Below are 22,747 nucleotides of genomic sequence, written 5' to 3' on the forward strand. Positions count from 1 at the left end.
ATTGGAGCTAAGTGTCTCACAGACTTTCCTGTGTGGGCTGGCTTTGGACAGCAATCCTCAGATCTCAGCCTCCTGAGTAGCTAAGACTCTAGGCATGAGCCACAAGTGCCCAACTGTCCTCACACTTTTGTGAACATTGTTTTTTGTTTTGTGCTGATATTGGGGCTTGATATCAGGGCCTTATGCTTCTTTTTTATTACTTTTTTTTATTGTAAAATTGCTGGACATGAGCAAGGTAGTGAGTACATGAGCAAGGTCGTGAGTACATTTCCTATTGAGCATTGTTACCTCCTCCTTTGTTTTCCCCCTACCATCCCTTCCCTCCCCACATCCACAACCTGCCCCCCCCAGGACTTTATGCTTTTGCTCAGATTTTTTTTTGGCAGGGAGGGGGGGAGGGAAGGGGGGGCAGGACTTGAACTCTGGGCCTGGGTGCTGTCCCTAGATCTTCAGCTCAAGGCAAGTGCTCTACCATTGAGCCACAGTGCTCTACTGCTTTGAGCTACAGCACCACTTCTGGTTTTCTGGTGGTTAATTGGAGATGAGTCTCATGGATATTCTTGTCCAGATTCTCAGATCTCAGCTTCCTGAGTAGCTAGGATTACAGGCATGAGCCACCAGCACCCAGCAGATTTTGTTTTTTCTCACTGCTAGTGTTCTACCACTTGAGCTATGCTTTCTACCCATCTTTTTTACTGGTTAGTTGGAGATAGTCTGGTGAACTTTTCTGCCTGGACTGACTTCAAGCCATGATCCTCAGTCTCAGCCTCCTGGGTAGCTAGGATTACAGCTCAAGAGCCTGTATGAGTTTAGAGTCTAGAGGTACAGGCTAACCCAAACACTAAGACTACTGAAAGGATTGTAGAGTGCTCTTTCCTCACACCTTCCCACCAGATTACTGAGGGCTTATTAGAGTTGTTCCTATTGCCAACTGCCTCAGTAATCAAGAGAATGTTACAATACATACTGAAAAGCAAAAGCGTCATTGGAGGAGTTTTGCGATCTGTTTGGCATGAGGAACCAGGCCATAGCCCAACACTGAAAATACAATGCCAACTGGTCTACCCAGATGTCTATGTATACCTTTAGCCCAAAACATCTTGCCACTGGAGATAATCATTTATCTAGTTACAAGCACATACTAGAAAGAACTGTGAAGGAATGTACTTGTCTTACCAAAGCCTGGGCAGGAAGTAGCAGTGGCATATTCCAAAAGAACAAGTAATGATGGCAGAGCAAAGGGCAATAATGTGAGCAGCAAAAGAAAAGAACAGGCACTGGGTGTCAATGACTCACGCCTATAATCCTAGCTACTCAGGAGGCTGAGATCTAAAGATCGAGGTTCAAAGCCAACCCAGGCAGAAAAGTTCCCATAAGACTCTTTTTTTTTGGGGGGGGGGTCCGGTCGTGAGGCGCTATCCCTCAGCTCTTCAGCTCAAGGCTAGCGCTCTACCACTTGAGCCACAGCGCCACTTCTGGCTTTTTTCTTTTGCTTATGTGGTGCTTAGGAATCGAACCCAGGGCCTCATGCATGCAAGGCAAGCGCTCTACCACTGAGCCACCTTCCCAGCCCCTCCCATAAGACTCTTATCTCCAATTAACCACTCAAAAACCAGAAGTGGCTCTGTGGCTCCAAGTGATAGAATGCTAGCCTTGAGCTAAAGAGCTCAGGGATAATGCTCAGGCCATGAGTTCAAGCCCTACAACTGTCAAAAGAAAGGAAGGAAGGAAGAAAGGAAGGGAGGGAGGGAAGGAAAGAGGGAGGGAGGGAGGGAAAAAAAAAAAGAACAAGGAGCTCTGAGCATGATGATACATGCCTGTAATCCCAGCCACTTGGGAGGGTACAATAAAAGGATCAGTCTAAAGCTGGTCCCAGACAAAAGACTCTAACTGAAAATTAAAATAATAATAATAATAATAAGCTAACTCAAAGCAAAAAGATGCAGGGCCAAGTATTATGCCCTGAGTTCAACATCAACCCCCAAAAAGAGAAAAATAAAAGGAATGATTGCTACATTGTGATCACCAGGACTGCATGGGACAAGGGGTTGCTTGTCAAAACAGAAGTGCTATGGCTACTTGGTAGAGGAAGCCGCCCAGCCACACCACTACCCATCAAAGAGGAAACAGGAAGAACAACAATCTCAAGTCTCTCTCTCCCATCCTCTTGTCTCCCACCAGCCAAACCCATTGACCTTGACCAAGGGGAGGTAGAGAGCAAAGGCAGCCTGGTGGTGCAACCCATGGGTCAGCCTGTAGGCCAGTGAGCAGGGTGCACAGCTCTGGGGGAGGGAAATGGAAAACAATGCCCAGCTCCGTAACTGCTCTACATAGAAGCAGGAAAGATTTAAAATCCTCCACGTGAGAACTTAACAGGCTATCAGAGGCTTTTGAAAGTGCCCTTCCTTATAATCCCTGGTGGACACTGGGTTACAGACCTGCCCTGGTCGGAGGCCAAGGATCCTAGGTCGCAGCAGGCTATTTTCTGGCACACTGCCGCAAGCATTTCTAACTGTTCCATGGCCTGTTGTGATTTTAATGACATCTGCTAACATTCTGACTTAAAACACAAGGAAAGCATGAGCAGGCAAGTTCAGAAACTCCCCACGGACAAAGAAGAAGTTGTTATCTAGGATGTCACAGAACATGGGCTCAGCCCCTCAAGCGGGGTAGGCCCACCTAAGGGCCTGCCCGACTGAGTGCCCCAGGCTGGCTGTGGAGGTGATGCCTTCCCCTGTGCTTCTGAAGGCTGAGCGCCTTCTCCTGACACCCAAACCTAAGGCCTTCTAGCCACCCTCAGTGCTGGTCTCTCCTTGCTATTGGGTATCCATTTTAAGACATGGGGTAACCATTGCCAAATGTAGACATGAACAAAAAAAGAGGCAAAACTGAAAGATGAGAAGGAAAGAGGGGAGGGGAGGGGAAAGAAGGAGAAGGAAAAGGGAGAGAGGGGAAGGGGGAAACCCATAATATGCCTAGAACTGGCTTCTAACGGGTTCTAACTTCACATCAGCTACCTAGCTAACCAACTCTCTATTTTTTTTCTAATTTTCCCACTTCGTCCTGTTATTCTGTTCGTTTTGCTTTAATTATGAAAGTCACACAAAGGGCTGGTGACATAATCTCCCATAAACTTGCCATCCCAGAAAACAGTTTAGCCTTTAGCTGGAGATCTTCTTTGTTTTCCTATGAAAATACTGATATGCAGGCCTAACCCTGGGGCCTCGACTCAGGGCCTCACGTTCTCACCTGGCTTTTAAACCCATAGCTGACAACTGACTGATATACACGCTTCATTTATTTTGGCCCACTAGAAGTCATCTCTGTTTACTTCAGAAGATCTACTCTTCCAAGTCTGGGCCAGGCAAAACAAACAGACAAACAAACTAGCCCTATAGCTGGCTCTTACCATTTGAGCTGTACCTCCACCACTTCTACTACTGAGCATTTGTTGGTTAATAGGACTTGTCTTCTTGGGTTGGCTTTGAACCTTCATCTTTGGATCTCAGCCTCCTGAAGTAGCTAGGATTTTGAGATAGTGTCTCATGATATAGCCCAGGCTGGCCACTAATTCATACTCTTCCTGCCACTACCTCCCAAGGACTGGGATTATAAATGTATGCCACCAGACCTAGTTTCACTTTTTTAATTGTGACCAAATACATATCACATGCAAAGTTTAACTTTCAAAACACTTATTGAGCACCTACTGTGTATCAAACACTGTGCTAGAGACACCAAGGTATGGAAGACAGATATAGCCACTTCCTTCTAATTAGGAGGGCTATGAGCATTAGTTGTGCTTTAGAAGGGTCAGAACAAGGGACATGTAGAAGTGTGGGACTGGTTCTCATTGCTCCATCTGTGCATATATTTACTCGGCATACACTGGGTACCAGGCACCGGGCCAAGCCCTGGCAACACAGGTTGTTACAAGATGTTAGCCTTACCCTCACCGACCTTATACCCAGACAGTGTACCTGGAATCCTAGCTTTAGTTCTTGCTTTCCTGTAGGCTATTTTTGCTTTATGAGATATCATGGCCCACTGTGTGAGCTCAATTTATATAACACCTGGGAAAATGGGCAGAGCAGACATTACCTGGGGAGTCCCACAGTGAAAACTCCTTGCTCAGAGCCAGTGTTCCCTGGTTCCAGGCTGCCCACCTTACTGGCGGCCCCTTCTGCGTCTACACCTACTGAGCCCAGAACCTGTTTCTCCTGCCATCTTTGCTCTGCCACACAGGAGGGTCTCTGGGGCCCCTGGCTCTCATTGCTCTGAAGTCTGAGTCTGGTTTTGCTCCATCCTCAGCCAAGGACACATGTCCTTGGACACATATAGGCCTCTAAATAAGCCTCAGACCTGAGAGCATTTCTAGAATGTATTTGAAGACTTCATAAAACATTCAGCGAGACTGTTAGTTTCTTTGAGTGCATTACTTGGAATATTGAGAATTTCTACCAAGTAGCAAATCTCATTGCCACATGAAGATTGACAAAATTGAAGGTTAGGAGAAAAGGAGCTCCACAGGTGGCTGAGCTGTCTTCAGCTCTTACCCTAACTTCACAGGGCTTCTCTTCTTCAAGTGTCTCATCTCCACCTGCTAGCCGCCCCACCCCCCACTTTCTTTCATTCTGATGATAAAAGAAACTCCATGTGGGAGCCAGAGTTGTGTGATTATGATTGGCTCTAAGGAGGCTGGGTCTAGGAGTGGCTCCAATAAATAACACTCCAAAATCGAGTTCATTTGGCGCTTGCCAGACAAATGCTGTAGAAATAGTTCAGTGAACAGACCCCGCCCACTTGTGACTCTGGAGTAGACAGGCTGACTCTGCCAGCGCCCTCTCTGATTGGCCAGCTAAGCCCCTGCGTAGAGCATCTCACTCTGCAAAGGGTGAGCCAGGAGATTTATGGTCTCACGTGACCTGCTCCCTCCCACAGAACAGAGACACAATTTCAAATTATCTGCAGAAAACATTAGTGGATATTTTCCCATCTGCATGCCTCCGGGCCTTATTGAGTCATAAAAAAGTAAATGATTTCCCTGAATGCTTTGACAAATCTGAGAGTTCCAAGCCATTTTCTAGCTGATTGGTTTGCCACCAGCATGTCTCTGCACAGACAGCCTTCATGGCAGAGAGTCCTGGAAATCAGCAAGGGACAAGGGTTGGTTGGGGGAGGGGGGGATGAGATGGAGACTCTAAAAAGCTCTTGTGCCTTCCAAGATGATCTGCAGGACAGGGGAGAGGCCTTGAGCACTGACCTTGAGGCCACTTGTCACCAAAGATCCGGAGTTGTCTTGTTTCAGAAGGAAGGGCACATCGATCCCTGCTCAACTTCCAAACCTTTTCCTGTTGGCTGTTGGGTCCTGAGAGAGCTGGGTTCTGTGCCAGCTTCCTGAGCTGCCCTTGATCTAATGGGAACGGGAACATCTTGGCAGCTGCAGGAAGATGCGACACCAAAGCGATCACTTTATTACTTGGGACACAGAGTCACAGTGCTGACCTTTCCCAGGGTGATATAAAGACTGTGCCTTTTGCAAGAGAACTCAATCCCCTGGGGCTAGGCTACTTCCTGAACACAGCCTTGGCCCATCCCGGAGCCTTCCACCCATCAGGACCTGGCATGAAACCAATAGGGGACAAAAAGGGCCTTCCCTTCCTCCTCTTACAAACCAGAAGTTGTTGTTAGGGCTACTAATATATTGAAGACCCAGGAAGGGTTCAGAGAATGCGGCCTTGCAGCACAACCTAGGAGAGGAGGAGAAGGGGCCTCCACCAGCCCTGCTCTGTGCCCCCCCCCCCCCCCGCTCCCAGCACCAGTGAGAATCAGAGTACAACCTGCCCGTTGCAAAAGCAAAACACATTTAACATGTGCAAAATGTGGTGCAGGCAATAAGGACAAATGCTTAGTTAGGAGTCAGGATAGAGAAATGCAAAGACAAACAAGCTTCATCAGTCAGGCTTCCATTGTAAGAAAAGACTCTGCAAGGTAGGAGAGCCGCATTCAAAACAGGTGCATGGGCTGGGGGCATGACTCAGGTGGTAGAGTGCCTGCCTAGTGAGCTCACAGATCTGAGTTCAAATCCCAGTATGGGAGGGGAGGGGAAGAACCATGAAAACAGCAGGCAAAAGGAAGCCCAAATGTCCCAGTACCATCCCAAATCCTCCTACTCTCTCTGGGGGTTAAGTTATAATAGACAATAGACCTGCTGGTGGAAGGGAGATCTTGGGTTGAGACCATTAGGCTTCATGAGACCCACTTGTAGAGAGCCACACAGAGGTCTAGAGCCCTTCCTCTGAGCAAGGAACAATCTCAGAAAACAATGTGCACCTGTGGCATCTGTGTCCTGAATTGTCTCATGGTAAAGTGCACCTTCTGCTCTGTTCTACCGGATATAGTCCCTACCTCCCCACAGCCCCAGCCCATGCCACAGCTGTGTAAAACTCCAAAACAAACACCAACATATCAACTCCAGCCACACTGGCCACAAAGGAATTTTGCCCACAACCTGTCCTGCATTCTCCACCCGTCTCTGTTGGTCTTCAGTGTCTCTTGCTGAATGGCTTTACCATCCTCCCGCCATCTACCATCTTTTAAGGACCATTATAATTCCTCCTCTTGCCAGGTGCTGGTGGCTCACCACCTGTAATCCTAGCTACTCAGGAGGCTGAGATCTGAGGCTCATGGTTCAAAGCCAACCCTGGGCAGGAAAGTTACAGCTCTACTGCTGTACTCACAATCAGCTTGTATTGGAGCTATATTGTGAGGACCTCCCCAAATCAAATGATGTGATCCAAGCAGGGAGCTCCCTACAACCACTGGCTCCAGGCTTTGCTTGTAAAACTGCTCCTGGGACAAATATTTGTGGAATAAGACCCCAACTTGGCAAAGGAAGCCTTCTCAGAGCATCCTGTAAAGAAATAGAGAAGGATGGCTGCCTAGCCTCCACCCTGGGCCGCCTCCTATACTGCCCTCTGGTCCTCAAGAGCAAGCCTTGCCTTGGTGCTTGGACTCTTGATCCATTTCTTCCCACCTCTTATTTTAGCCTCAGTCAATATTTTGTAAATGAACTTACTGGCTTTCTTTTTCTGTACTTAGGCACAAAATGAGCTGATGAATTCAGGTTTGTACCTGGTACTGCTACTTCACCTCTATGAGCAAAGGTTTGCCGAGCTCATGAGACTCAACTACAGGCGGGTTTCAAGAGAGAGGGTAAGTGTGGCTCTGGAGTGGGTGGGGCACAATCCACAAAGCCTTGCCGTGGTATTAGATGTGCAATCTCTTGAGGTCCTTGTGGTCACATGGTAAGATCTGGGACTGTCATTGTTAGGACTGAGAGTTAATGGCTGCTAAGGGTACATGCACTGACTCTCTGGCCTCTCCAATGAGAAACTAGCCTGGATGGTAGGGCTCAGGGGGGAGGGGCACTGTGTGATTGTGCCCTCCACCCAATTACAGAGGACCCATGCAACATGGGACCTTGCCCATTGGGGGCCTGATTAGTAATCAGATCTTAAGATGAACCCTTCTTTCTGTTTTGACCGGATCCCAGAATATTTATGCCTCTGTGCATGTGCACACACCCTCATGCACATGCACGTGCTGAGAGAAAAAGACTGCCAAGAAATAAAGGTGTGCATGGAGGCCCTGTTAAACAAGTGACATGGCCACCTATGGCTGTACTGGTCCTGGGTGTTGAACTCAGGGCCTGGCTGCTACCCCTGAGTCTTTGTAGTTAAAGTTAGCATTCTACCACCAAAGCCACTTCACTGTTTTTTTTTTTTTTTGTAGTTAAGTCAGAGATGAAGGCTGGGAAGGTAGCTCAGTGGTAGAGTGCTTGCCTTGTATGCATGAGGCCCTGGGTTCCATTCCTCAACACCACATAAGCAGAAAAAGTCAGAAGTGGTGCTGTGGCTCAAGTGGTAGAGCGCTAGCCTTGAGCTGAAGAGCTGAGGGACAGCGCCCAGTCCCAGAGTCCAGGTCCCACAACCGACAAAAAAAAAAAATAAAAAACGTTGGAGACTCTCATGGACTTTCTTGTCTGGGCTGGCTTTGAACCATGATCTTCAGATATCAGCCTCTTACATAGTTAAGATTCCAGGTATGAGCCACCAGCTCATTTCATTTTTGTTGCTGGTACTGGGCTTGAACTCAGAACCCTGTGCTTTCTCTCCACTTTTTTGCTCACGGATAGCACTGAGCTATCCATGGCTACTGCCTGAGTCACTCTCCACTCTCTAGCGTGGCACTGGTTAATCAAAGGTCAGAGTCTCCAGGATTTTGTCTGTTCAGGCAGGCTCTGAACCTTGATTCTCAGATCTCAGCCTCCTGAGTAGGAAGGATTACAGGGTTAGCCATCAGTGCCTGATTTGAGCTGCCCTTTCTTCAACAAGATGGCCAATACTTCTAACAGGCCACATGAGCTGGAGGGAGCAGCCTAGTGCTGCTACCAACTAAGGGCTTGGCTTTAGTGAAGTCAATGATGGGCTACAAGGTCTTAGGGTACTTAGTCATTATCAAGTCAGCACCTTGAACCCTTTGAGAACCTTCTTTCTTTATCAAAGGGCTCCTTGTAGCCAGACAGCAAAAGCTCTGCACAAACAGGGGCACCTCCTTTTCCTTAAGGTCATACTGGCAACCTATGCTAACACTATGCTGCTAACATTAGAGTCCCAAAACTCCCCCTGAGGCTTTGATCTTGACCTCTTCCCATGCCAGAAGGTCATAACCAGAAGGTGAGCCAGTGGAAAAAGCCACTGATGGTACCATGAGACTGTTTTAGTGATCTGCCATCCCACCCCAAGTCCTTCTCTCTTCCTTATTTTTCCTTCTCTGCTTCTCTCCCCCCTCCTCCTTCCCCTTCTCTCCCCCCACTCCCCTTTAGTAGAAAAGAGACACCTTCCAGCATTCATCACTGCCTGCCACATTGGAGCCCAGCAATTCCCAAGGCTCCCTACACTGTCACAGACCCCACTGGACTCAGAGCTGTTACGATCTGTTCCAAGCCACTCCTATTTAAAAATGCCAGATTCAAGCCATCAGTTAAAAAATTCTAGGTTCATTCCCACTTTTTTTCTGGCTTAAATTCTTCCCTCAGATCCTGAGCTCTCAATGAAGACGACCAGCTGGATCTCTGCCAATGTATCTCTCCAGGAATCTCACCCTGTTTTTAACCCAGGCTTGTCCTTCCTTAAACTCTTCCATGGTTTTAATGGTGACATAAATTCCGCAGAGATATGGATTTAAAAAAAAAAAAGGAAAGTACAGAAAGCAGGAAATGAGCCTTTGTTAACATTTGTGTAACTTCATTTTCATGATTTCACATCTTTTTTTAATGAACTTTTTATTACACATTGAAGTTCAAAGCTCCAGAGTTGGTATGGGTCAGGGCAGGTCCCAGTGTCATCCGGCAAATGCAAGCCACCAGGACTGCAAAGCAAACACAAGAGGACAAACAGTACAACGGATGGATGGAAACCAAGGCCCTTAGAACCCTGATTCTGAGGAACCTTCTGGTAAAACTCTTGTAGAAAAGGAGTAAGTTACACCAGGAGCAGAGTAGTAAAGAGAAAAAAAGGGCCAGGTAATGCCCTTCTCTCATCGCCAGCTCACATTCAAGCTGAGAAACTCTAAAATAGGTCTCACCCAATCTAATTTCAAGCATTAACAGTATAAACAGTCATTTAAGAATTCCACATGAGGGCTGGGAAGATGGCTTAGTGGTAGAGTGCTTGCCTTGCATGCATGAGGCCCTGGGTTCGATTCCTCCACACCACATAAGCAAAAAAAAAAAAAAAAGAAAGAAAGAAAAAAGCTGGAAGTCACACTGTTGCTCAAATGGTAGAGCATTAGCCTTGAGCTGAAGAGCTGAGGGACAGCGCCCAGGCCCAGAATTCAGGCCCCATGACCGGACCCCCCCCAAAAAAAAAGAATTCCACATGAAGGGGCTGGGAAGATGGCTTAGTGCTAGAGTGCTTGCCTTGCATGCATGAGGCCCTGGGTTCTATTCCTCAGCACTACATAAGCAGAAAAAGCTGGAAGTGGCGCTGTGGCTCAAATGGTAGAACGCTAGCCTTTAGCTGAAGAGCTGAGGGACAGCGCCCAGACCCAGAGTTCAGGCCCCACGACTGACAAAAAAAAAAAGAAGGTGCCGGTAGATCATGTCTATAATCCTAGATACTCAGGAGGCTAAAATCCTGAGGATTGTGGTTTGAGGCCAGCCTGGGCAGGAAAGTTCATGAGAGATTTTTCTCCAATAAACTACTCAGAAAAAGCTGGAAGTGGGGCTGTGGCTCAAGTGGTAGAGCCTTGAGCAAAAGGATCTCAGGAACAGTGCCCAGGCCAGGATTCAAGCTCCAGGAACAGCAAAAAACAAACAAAAGAATCCCAAATAAAGCCAATGGCCTCTGTCAAATCCTCACTCTTCCAGATTTTGTGTCTTAGTACTTTCCTACTGAAGATACTTAGAATCTGAGAGTAACATTTAGCAAAAGAAAAGCACTGAGTTAGAAGAAAAGCCCTTCTTTCTACTCTTTATCTGCCAGTGCTGGTTAAGTCATTCCCATTGGGCTTCTTAGTGGTGTCTCATTAAGACACCCAGTGACAAACACCTGTCAATATTGTCAGTCATTATTTCCTCAATCCTACATGCTCCACCTGTACCAGGACTGAGATGGAGATCAAGGAAAGTGGCTGTCAGATGTGATGCCAAAATGTCCCTTTCTTGGTGAAGCTCATGATTGTATTGGGAAACAAGAGTCACACACACACACACACACACACACACACAGCATGCAGGAAATAACTGAAAAGTAGCACATGGGCAGGAGAACTTGTAGGCCCATTGAATTCTTAGTCACTGAAATCAACAATACAGTATCTTCTCAGCTGAGGCTTCCTAGGTTTCCAACTATACCACCAACAGACTGTCTCCCCAGTGAGGTTGTGAGCTGTTTAAAGGCCAAGCCATGCCTTTTGTACCTGTCTCTCCTGAAGGTAGGCCTATGCTTCACCCTATGGTGAGTCATGGTTGACTGCTGACCATGTCCCCCGGCAGTATGGATCCCAGGAACATTGGATGATTGTAATTGTGCCAAATGATGACTGAATAAGGAAATGGTGTGGGTGGGTTGCAGTCATTCATTGGCAACTTGAGCATAGAACCCTGGCTCTTTTGTATCCCACGGTACCCTATAGCCTAGGAAGTTTCTGGCACATGATATAGGCTCAATAATTTTCTGATGTACAATGAGCCAGAGCCTAGCAAGTCTTGAGTTACATTTTGGAAAGTGATAGTACAAATCTGTGGTGAGAACAGTATTCTAGGTAAAGAAACAGTCCCCTATTCAAGAGATATCCTTTTACTCATTTTTTTTCTGCCCACCTATGAGATGCTTAACTAGATTCTGGAGTCCAGAGATGATTAAGACATTCCTTGCCTGTTACAGGCTCAGAATCTAAAGAGGGCACTAAAGAGGGATTTATTTATTAACTTTTTAGTAAGCAAAGTACCCAAAACTGTATCAAGATTATGACAGAACAGGAGGTGCAGAGAGCATCAGGGTGAAATGAGAGCTGTCACTCTTGTACCCTGCTTCCATCCCTTCATCTTCCAGGACAAATTCTGCCACCAGGGTCTCCAGGAAACACCTGCTTGGGAGGCCTTGGTTGTGTGTCCTTTACCATTGGTCCTTGGGAACCTGGTGATAACACTGCTTCCATTTTCACTCTTATAACCTGATCAATCAAAGAGAGACGATGCTTAGACTGAATCCTGGAGACAGTAGGTGGGAAGGAAAAGGAAAACACAAAGGCTAAGAGACATGGGAAGACCTGTATGTTTGGAGAAAGCCAAGGATGTGTGGCCAGGGCCGATAGGAAGTAAGCCTGAGGTATAGGCAGGGAGCTGGACAGGAAGGGCGTAGGTGTGGCTGTGGAGGCTACTGGACAGTTTCTCTTGGAAACAGTCCCAGCTTGGGACTGACAAGCTGGAAACCATTTGAGTGATGAGTTGGGCAGTGGCCTGGAAGACAGGCGGGAAGACACCAGCTGGGTGGCAGTGGCACAAGACAATAGTGAGGGCACATGCAGAGCACGGATGGGAAGGCAGTCTTGGGTATGAATGTAAAGAGGACAGGATAAAGGAAGCACTAATGTTATGTCAATGCACACCCAGCAGGAAGCTGGCTTTTCTTCATGTCAGGTATTCTGGTGGGACCCCAACAACCTCACCTGACCCCACCTGATTCACCCTTTAGTCTGATGGGGAGGCAGCCTTGCCTGGAAGAAAGAGCTAAATGGACTTGCCTTCCTTTTCTGTCTCTCTCTGTCTCTGTCTCTCTCTGTCTCTTTCCCTTTCACATCTACATGGGACACCCCATCATTTAGGGTCAACTCCCCCAAAGCAGACCTGCCCCAGGCTTCCTGTGTGTCACAAGTCTTTATCTCTATCTGATTATTACAGTATCTTCCAGGGAGAGAGACCCCTCCCTTGTCTTCTGCCCCAGGTGTGCTGTTAATGATAGAAATGCCAGCCGAGGTGGCAGGGGAGAGGGGAGGGCAGTCATTGGCTTGAGAGGCAGGTAGGGTCTAGAAGGTTCTCAGATCCCACTTGCCCATTCATATTTGAGACCCCAAACTCTTGCTTCAAGGGTCAAAATCTACCCCAAATCCAGGAAGCCTGGTTTTGACATACAGTTAGAAAGCCTTAATTTGCCCTCCAAGGTCAGGTATCATGGGAATGTAAGGGTTGGTTTGAGAGTGGGGATCACCTGGCACAGAATTTAAAGGCCTAGAAAGTTCACTCTAGCAGCCTAGGGTAAATGGAGGTGAAGGTTAACCCAGTAATATCCTGATGTATAATTTACCAGGTAACCAGGATCCGCTACTCTAGACGAAATTCCATCCTGCCCCTGCCGCCTCCCTGAGCACAGGGAGGGGCCCAGGGACCAGCCCTGCCTCCCCATGGGCCAGGCAGTTAGGTGCCTGATAACAGAGTCCAGCACCCCTTCTTTTGTCCCTAGACTATCACAAAGCCCCTCTTCTTCCAGGGGAAGGGCACCAGTCCCTTTACAACAAGCCCACTTCCTTGCAGCTTGGCACAATGGGCTCCCATGGAGTACACAGCTATCTCATTGTGGCATAAAATGCCATAAAGTCAGAACAAAGAGAAAGCCCAGGGCCTTGATGGGTCTGCTGCTTCCTGCTGAGCAGAGAATACAACCAATTGTTTAAGAGCCAGTGGTGAGGCAAGTGGCCAATTAGCACAGCCTTCCCCTCACAGCCTGTAACTGTGATTCCACGGGCAGAAAGGGATTCTGCTATGCAGATCACTTGCTGCACAAGAAGCAAGCCTGTTCACACTGCCCAATTTAGAAGCCCCAAAACAGCAAATGCAAAAGCAACCTGGGCCGTCCCTGGGACCCATGAAATCCCAACCACACTGAATAGCCAGCACATTGCCCTGAGCGTCTGCAGTGTCCACCGATTGGTTTCCTGCTCCTTTAAAGTGGTGTAAAGGAGTCTTAAAACATCCCTGAGACTGGGGAATTATACATCTGCTCACAATTGCATTGGGGGGGGAGAAATTCATTTTTCATTGTCTTCTTTCTCATAGTTGTCAAGAAATCACCCACAACCCAGACCGGAAGAAAATGAAAGTAGGTTTGGGGCGTCAGTCTTGCCACTTTGAGGGTGTTCACTAAAGCACCTTTTTTTTTTCTTACTGTTACTGTGAACTTAATGCTGGGCAGCAGTGGGAGGAAATCATGTCCACCACCCAGAGGCAAAAATAACCCCACAAAGCTTGGGAAACTCTAGCTGCACTGAACAATCCGGAAAGCAAGTCCAAGGATGCTGGAGAGAGGCAGGGCAGATAAGAATTTTAATTCATCCTGAAAGCAAGGAAAAGGGTCAACAAAGGGGAAGAGGCTATCAGCAAGCGGAAGAGGGTTTTTTTTTTAGGGGGGGGATGTTTTTTGTGGTTTTTTCCCCCTTTTCCTTGCTAGAATTCTCCAGCATCCAGTATTTTGTGAACTTTATTTTGTTATTATTGTTGTGGTGGTTGGCTGTTGTTATTGTTGTTGTTGTTTCCTATCATAATCCTGACTGGGATTTTCCTTCCCAAACACTGAAAGGGGCCTATTTGGCCATTACCAAAAGGAACCATATTGGTTGGCAAGCTCAAGTCTTGATTGGATGGTGTTACCATTAGGCCCAATTTAGCGTAGCTCCTGGATTCAGAGGTTGAGCAAAGCAAACAGGTCCCCGAGAAAGCTCCTAAAAAGGAGGCAGGGCGAAACAGGTTGAAGAAAAAGGCTTCTCCCTCTTCTTCAGTCCATAGAAATTCCCACCAGGAAAAAAAAAGATCTTGATTACAGCTGGAGGGCGAGGCTCGGGAAGAGCTACCTCTTCTCAGCAGGGAGGATGATAAACACTGCAGTGCAGGGGGGTGGGGGCTGTCCTCTGGGGGTTCGGGGAGAGATTTTTACAACCACCTGCCCTTGTCTCCCACCCTGGGCTGAGCCCTGGGAATGGCGGAGGAACTTCCCCCCCCCCAGCGATCCCGCCTCCGGGGGTGCGGCGCGGGGTGGGGGGTGGGGCAGTAGCCCTTTCCCACCCTGTTTCTAGTGGTCCCTGGGATGCCCCGGGGGACCCCCCGCGCCCCCAATAGATGGGTGCAGAAGACGGGTGGAGCCAACTCAGGGCTCCGCGGGGTGGGGCCCACACAGGCGACCCTGGGGAGGCCAACTTATTATTATTCGGGGCACAGAGCCATGGGAAATGGGGTGACTCTTACTTGCGCCCACAGAAAGAGCCCCCGCGGCCCCACTCCCCGCGAGTCCAGCGAGTCCGGCCGAGTCTGGCCCCGGGGATGCTCCAGTGGCCGCCCGGGCGGGCGCCGCCCCAGGGCGGTGGGGTCTCGGTGACCTTTGTGTGCCCTCCGCACCCACCTCCTCTGGAGACGTCGTCTCGAGGCGGTGGCTCGCCCGGCAGGTCCTCCGCTTGGCCTGGGCGAGGGTCTCCGGGCGGGGAGACCTGGGCTGGGTCCCTGCGCCCCGCCCCGCTGCGCCCCGGAGCCGGGCGCGCCCGGGTGGGTTCGGCTGGGCAGCTGCGCCCTCTAGTGTCCAGTGCTGGCCAAGGCGGAGCCCAGGCCCAGGCCGCGGGCTGGGGACCCTTAAACAGGAGCTCTCGATTCTGAGCCCGCCCCACCCCACGCTGCGCTTTTATTTTTTTGGGGGGGGTTCTAAAAGGACCCCTCAAGAAGAGGCTCCCCGGACAGAGGAAGGGAGGGGACCTGCTGTCCTCCGTGTGGCCCTAAGGCAGATTGTCCCCGGATTGTCTGGCACCCATTAACCACCTGTGCTCAGGGAGCTGGGTTGGGCTCTAGATTCCACCCCACCATTCCCAGCGGCCCTCGGTCCCAATGAGGATTAACCAAGTTGTCCCCTGGAAAATAGGGGTCCAGGCCCTCTCCACCTATCCCCCTGTCTTAGGTGCACCTCGGACAAGGGTGGACAGAGCCAGGGGCCAAAAGAGCCCTGCAGAGAGGGACCAGCCAGGTGTGCCGTCAGCCTGGCCTGCTTCCAGAGACATTAACAAAATAAGAGCTACTAGAGCAGCCAGACCCAGGCAGGCCCAGAGGCTTCCACCCTCCTCAGCCCTCCCTCATCAGCACACACACACCCTCCCCCAGCTTCACCCCCAGCCTGGCATGACCCACCTGGTTGCCTGCACTTTGTTCATTTGGGGCTGCCAGCACTAAGTCACACCTGTGACCTGCCACCCCAGCACAGTTCAGGTCAAGGCAGGGGGGAGGGGGAGACAAAACATCAGGACAGGAAGTGCCAGCTGCTTTGCGGTTCTGAGGTGTCCATGCCAGCTTGTTTGCTGGGTACCCTCCCCTTGGCCCTGAGGAACAAAAAACAAAAAACAAACAAAAACCCTCGCTCCAAGGCCACTGTTAGCACCCAGGTAAGGGAATCTGGGAAGGTGTGCCCTGTCACACAGCTCTGTGGCCCAACCCCCCAACAGCTGCTTACCATATGTCACAGATCATCACCATAGCCAAGAGCAAGGCTGGGCAGGGGAACAATGCCACCTGCTGATTTCCATACAGGTGTGGACAGTAGGAACAAGCATGCTGGCCCTTAGGCCAAAGGCTAGACCAGAGCTTGCATCCTGCCTTTTCCCAAACTCAAGTCAAATCTCCCAAATTTTAGAGAACACCTAAGTATGAGCTATCAAACTGGGGCAGCTCTAGGGGGTGGGGCTTCCTTGAGGCTAAAGGTAGCGCTGAAGAGGCTCTGGAGGGAAATGGAGAGATGACAACAATCAGAAGCTGTTAGGGGGTGGGGGGAGGAATGGACTGGTACTGGGGATTGGACTCAGCACCTGAGCCACACTCCAGGCCCTGTTTAGTTTGGTTTATTATTGTTGATGCTCCTTTTTGCCAGTCCTGGGACTTGAAATCAGGGCATGGGGACTGTCCCTGAGTTTCTTTTGCTCAAAGCTAGTGCTCTACCAGTTGAGCCATAGCACCACTTCCAGCCTTCTCCGAGTGGTTTGTTGAAGAATCTCAAGGACTTTTCCTGCCCGAGCTGGCTTCGAACCATGATCCTCAGATGTTAGCCTCCTGAGTAGCTAGGATGACAGGCTTGAGCCACCAGCACCCTATAGTTTGTTTTTAAGTACAGCCTTGGGGCAAGATCATCCTATCTCTGCATCCTGAGAAACGGAAATTGTAGGTGTATACCACACCTACTCCAGAAACTGTTTCTGAATATTGAGGCGATGCTCATTCTAGCCAAGATGGAAAGATATTGCAAACAAGAGTTAGCCCCCAAGAATAAGGAGACACCTTCCACTACCCTCCACCCATGGCACTCTGACCTGTCTCCAGTGCCACACCTTCCTGCTAGCATAGGTCTCTCCCTAACCCCTGACTTCTGGTAGATATCTTACAAACCTTACTGTCAGGTAAAGCAGTGTTGGGGGGGGTGGCTGGGGACATTGTTCTGAGAGGAGATCATGCATGGCTCCTCTATTCAGCCTGTAAACATTTGCACACCAGGCTAAGTGGGATGTGGAGATGACTGAGAACATTTGAACAAGAGTCTGCAGTCCAGCTACTGGTCAGGCTAAAACAACCACACAGCCCTAGGCTGCAGGTGCCCACTCCAGGCTTTGCAGCCATGTGTGTGTGTGGCTGGAGTGGAACAGAGAAGGACGGTGACACCATGTTCTTTCGTGACAGATCCTGAAGCCGACTGAGGCCTGAGATGACCTCTTGTTTTCTAGGTTCCGAGTCTGGAGATGGAAATGAGAGCAATTTTTCAAGCCGGGTCGTCTAGCGAGGGAGCCGGCCATGGGGCACAGCAGAGACCCCCTGCAGCCAGCGGCCCTCCCATATCCTGTGAGCCCCTTTCCTGCCTCCTCTTTACTGAAACCAAAGCCACCGTGTCCAGTTACCATTTGCAACTTGTACCACTCTGCGTGGGGCTCCGGCCTGGGTGATCACAGCTGCCACAGGGGACAGTGGAGTTCCGGGCAGCCCAGGTCTAAACCGCTGGGGCTGCTGAGCCCCCTGGCAGGCTGTCCTCCTGTGGCCAAGAAGCCCAAGGTGCCCTCTGCAGTCCCAGCAGCTGGGATCCTCTGCTCAGGGTGCTGGTTCAGGCTTCCATCCACCCCAAGTGGAATGGAGCCAGACCTTCAGTAAACTGACTTATTCTCCAGCCTTCATGTTATTTCCCTTCTTGGCAGAGGAAGGCAGCGTGTCTCGTGCTTCAGGGAGAAGGAAGGACATATCCCCTCCCCGCAGAAAAACCATACATCTCCACCTGCACTTCTGCTCAGCTGCCCATTACCACAGGGAATGACGCACCTCAGGCCCCCATGGGCTAGAGCAGTTGAACCCACTTAGGACCTGCCCCAAGACTAAGTCAAGGCTTGGGATGAAAAAAAGGTCAAAGAGATTCAGTGGGGAAATTGTGTGTGTGTATGGGGGGGAGGGGCGTTGAAAGAGATTGGAAAGAGATTGGAGGGCGAGTTATAGTTGTGTAGGGGAGAGGAGAAAAAAAAAAAGAGAAACAGATAGGAGCCAATGTGGTGGCTCATGCCTATAACCCTAGCTACTCAGGAGGCTGAGATCTGAGGAGGATTGTGCTTCAAAGCCATCCCAGACAGGAAAAGCCATGAGACTCTTTTCTTCAACAAACTACTTGGAAAAAGCCAGAAGTGGTACGGTGGCTCAAGTGATAGAGCACTAACTAACCTTGAGCAAAAGAAGCTCAGGGACAGTTCCCAGGCTTTGAGTTCAAGACCCAGAACTGGTACAAAGGGGGAGGGATGAGCAAACCTCTAGAAACAGAGATAGGTTAGTTAATTCATTAGCGATGGAAGAATGGAAGAGTATGCTACATGCAAATGTGTTAAACACACCCGCGTGCGCACACACACATACACACAGACCCAAAGCCAAACATCAAAGACTATATAGTCCATGATGATTCCACTTATACAGTTTCTAGGAAAGGCAGTAAATCCCACAGATCTGTGGGTTCTGGGAACTGGAAAAGGCACGGGGACTGAGCAGACACCTGCTGGTTCATAGTGATATTCACACAACTAGACAAATTTGCTCAAGCTCATTGAGCTGCATGTTTACAAAGCCTGAACCTGATGCCACAGTCTAGGTATGTACCTCCGTGTTCTCAAATTTGGTGGGGAAAGGGTCTAAGGGAGCAGCAGAAAGAAAGGCGACATGAAGAAAAGGAAGTGCTTCCCTCTCTTACTTTGAACATCCATGCTTCTGTTTGGAGAGACAGAGGGGAGGAGGGAGAAAGAGAATCATGGAGGACAAATGGGCCCTTTGGCTCATACTTATCATTCTAGCTGTTCAGGAGGCTGAGATCTAGATGATCCATGTTTGAGGCTATACTAGGTAGAAAAGTCCTTGAGACTCCCATCTCCAAAAACAATCAGCAAAAAGCTGGGCTGGAGACATAATTCAAGTGGTGAAGCAGCATCAAGCTAGCTGAGAAAATGGCTAAGCCCTTGAGTTCATGAGATGGCTCCTGCTTTCCAACCCAGCCCTCTCCTGGTAGGCTCAAAGCCTCGAGATGAATGATGGGGCCAGCGGGGCTTTAGGGAGGCGGAAGTAGCACGTGTGCATCCTTGCAGCTCCAGTCCCAAGGAAAGATGGGACTGTCTGAGTCTGTCATCAGAAAAACATTGCCTGTGAAAAGGGTGCTCTTTTTACAGAACATTGCTCCAGGGTGCACCCATATACAAGCCAGGCTTGCCTCCTACAAGGTCAGAAGTAGGAGAGACACCAAATCGAAGTCCACACCACCTGCCCATGGGGCTCCTTCGTGAGGCCTTCCCCTGGTGCCTAAAGGGCCGAATCTCCGGTCAGAAAAGGCAGAGCTAAAAGGGCTGTGTTTCCCTCTGTAATGGGGGGTGGGGGTGTAATTCTTGCCAGCCTCTACCAGAGGCTGACACACACAGGGCCTCTGCCAGCCTTTGGCTCTTCTGGTAGCTGTCATGATGACTCTTGAGTATGTGCCAGGCTGTGAGGTGTGATGAGACCCACCCCCACAGGCTCAGCCTTCTTGGGACAAAGAGAGATAGACAGAAAAAGTCAAAGAAGGGTAACAGGAGACTGTATTTCCCTTCCCTCCCCTACCCTCCAGTACTGCCTAAGAGCTGTAGATCCTGGGGGAAAAAAATAGGCACTTGAAATGTCTCTGTAATCCAAATAATCCTGTGAAGCAACTATTATTAACCCCAAGTTACCTGGCAGGAAATTGAACCTCATGGAAGATAAGGAACCACACCCAAGTTCCCAAGCATGACGCTGAGATCTGGAGGATTGCTATTTGTGGCTCTACTGGGCCAAGGCCAGGTGCTTGATCCCTCTGCTCCACTGCCTGGGAGAGATGGCAACACCTTTACCAGCTCCCAAGTTGAGGTATGGGATGCTAGAGCCAAGGGGCTACAACAAAGGGCATGGAGGAGAGAGAGGGGCTTGAGAGATGGAGGAGCAAGGAGGTGAGGCAGGAGGGGGCAGATGGCGGGGGCATGGAGGGCTAGAATGGGGTTGTTAGGCAGTGGAGAGGTGGGGGTCTCAAGGTCAGACTGGGGAGCTGAGAATCCATACACAGCAAAGAGCCTCCAAGTTCCCCTTTCCCACCCGGTGGTAAACTCCCATCTCTAACAGCCCCAAGAGGGGTTAAGTGTGGGCTTCAAGATCTATGTTTACTGGAGCAGCAGAGCCCATCATTCCTTTGCATTGTACCCACGGCCCTGCTCCAGCCTACGGACCTTCAGCTCCTTCCTCCTGAGGAAGGGAAGCCACGGAGGAACAAAGGAAAGAAGCCCATTCTTGATGTTTGAACTCAGGACCTTGTGTTGGCCAAGCAAGCACTCTACTCCTTGAGTAAATCAAAGTCCTTGAGTCTCAAAGCCTGACTGCCAGATCGTAAGAGGCCTCGCTTCCGTCCCCGTTGCCCCTCCCACCACCTTTTCCAATTCTGGAAGGGGTAGAATGGGCAGGGCAAGCTCCACTACTTGTGCTTCTGTTTCCTCATCTGCAAAGTGGAGACAGTAACACCTCATGACATAAGTGAACAAGCATCAAGTAGAACAGGACTCATACATGGTAAAGACAACCAGGCTTCCATACCCTTAGGTCTAGCATCCATAGATCCAACCAGCATGGGATAGAAAATATTAAAATCCTGTGGAATTTCTAATATACTTTTTCCCTACATAATTCATAGGAATTACAGCATATAGAGACGATTTTAAGTACATGGGAGAGGCCAGTGCATGTCTATAGTCCCACTTACTTGGGAGGTAAAGGTAGGAGGATCACAGAATGAGGCCAGCTCCTGGCTGAGGGGGGCGGGGTGAGGGAGGGAGCAAAATCCCGCTTGAAAAATAAGGTAAAAAGGGTGTGGGGTGATAGAGCACTTAGCAAGCACGAAGTCCTCAGTTCAAATTCCAGTACCACCAAATGACATACAGGAGGAAAGGTGCACAAATTATAGGGAAATATTATGCCAACTTTATATATGAGACTTGACACTGTCAGATTGGGTATCTGCAGTAGGTCCTAGAACCAAACCTCCTCAGATACTCAGGAATGACTGCGCTGACAAACTTATTATCACGGAGGAACTATATAGCTGATGCCATGTTTACAGCCCCTGACGCTCCAGTACTGGGAAAGATACCCCAGGCTGCCCAGTCCGAGAGGTACACAAGGGCAGCACAGCTCTGCAACGTAACCTGGCAGAGCGAGGAGCATACTCGTCCCCATTGTGGACGTTGGTCCCGCTAGACTTCAAAGCTCAGAAGCACTTGGAAATAAAGGCAGAAATGCCAACAGGGCTAGAAAAGTGCGGACTAGTATTTCCTTGGAAAGCCTAGAGCAAGTTCTCCACCTGCTGATAGAAGACTGTTTTCTCCTGAATGTGTGACCTGGATCCTCACTGCCAGCAGCATATCTTCCTCTGGCACAAAAGGGCCACTTGCAGCTGTTTTCCTGCCAGATCTCCTAGGGCTGGCATTTGCCTGTTTTCTGCCCCTCTGTACTGGGAGCTAAGTGGGGGCTAGTGGTACAGGCCTGTCATTTTAGTTACTTAGGAGGCTGAGATGTGAGGATCATCATTCAGAGCCCATCCAGACAGGAAAGTCCATAAGATTCTTATCTCTAGTTAACCACCAAAAAGCTAGACATGGGTGGATGGTGTAGTTGAAGTGGTAGAGTGTGTCAGCATTGAGCAAAAGAGCTATGGGACAGCACCTAGGCCCTGAGTTCAAGCCCTAGTACAGATACCAAAACCAAGCAAAACGTTTACCGGGAACTGATTCTGGTAGGAATAAAGATTGAGGCCAGCCTTTTCCTGGCCTAAGATGAAGTCAGGCCCCGCAGAGCCATCTGAATGCTTTTATCTTACTCTGGTCCCCGCTCACGACCCCTCATTTCCTTGGTGTCCTTTCCCTTCCTCTCCCCTTTCCTGCTTGCCTTCCTCAGTGCCCTCCCCAAGATGGAATTCTTCACTGTGAGCCTGCCATGCTCACAAGCCCTGGGGCCTCAGGCAGCTCAGCCAGGTTCAGGCCACTCAGTCCAGAAGAGCCACGTGGTGTGGCTGGCTCCTCTCCCCACTGGGCCAGGCCAGCCCTGCCAGGATACCTGGGAGGAGGCCATCCCCGACATGACACAAGAGTGACTGCCAGGGATGCCATTCTACAGCCGCCTCGGATTCATTGAGTTGTCACTGAATGTCCAGGTGGCCAGAGCGGGGCCGGCTGAGTCCTGCAAGGGAAGCCTGGGCACAGTGCCTGGCAGACAGCGCCCTTTGCCCAGACCCACTGGGACAGGCTTCGGACATCTGCCACCCTGCAAACATCTTGGCACATGGAAGAGGCACTTGTGTACTGAAATGAACAGGGAGAAGGGAGGCTCTGCCACGTGTTCTAATGCAATCAGGCCCAGAGCCTGCCTCCTGCACTTCCAGAGTGACCAGAAGGTCCTCTGAGCCATCACTGGGCAGACAGCAGCCTCCATCAGGGAGACCCCTGGGGCTCATGGGAAATGCTTGCATGCAGTGCAGCGCTCTGATGAGACTCCAACCACAGTGGAAGGCTGCTGGACAAGGGTTGACCACAGGCCCGTCCCCTGAGCCGCACTGGGGGGTCCTCCCTTCCCCCTGGCTCCTGTGAACCTGGCCTCACTCCT

The 22,747-nt window shown here is 49.8% G+C and overlaps 1 protein-coding gene across 1 annotated transcript in view; it reads left to right on the forward strand.

Moving 5' to 3' along the window:
* The window catches only part of March10 (membrane-associated ring finger (C3HC4) 10, E3 ubiquitin protein ligase), an 84,334-nt gene extending 66,971 nt beyond the window's left edge, over window positions 1-17,363 (forward strand). Inside the window, exons 8-10 of the mRNA XM_013033265.1 lie at window positions 7,102-7,215; window positions 13,619-13,661; window positions 17,302-17,363. Of these exons, the coding sequence (XP_012888719.1) occupies window positions 7,102-7,215; window positions 13,619-13,661; window positions 17,302-17,354 (210 nt within the window). The 3' untranslated portion in view covers window positions 17,355-17,363. The remainder of the gene's footprint in view (window positions 1-7,101; window positions 7,216-13,618; window positions 13,662-17,301) is intronic.
* Window positions 17,364-22,747: the final 5,384 nt, after the last annotated feature.

The sequence above is a fragment of the Dipodomys ordii genome, unplaced genomic scaffold (genome assembly GCF_000151885.1).
Source record: "Dipodomys ordii isolate 6190 unplaced genomic scaffold, Dord_2.0 Scaffold165, whole genome shotgun sequence".
NCBI lineage: Eukaryota > Metazoa > Chordata > Mammalia > Rodentia > Heteromyidae > Dipodomys > Dipodomys ordii.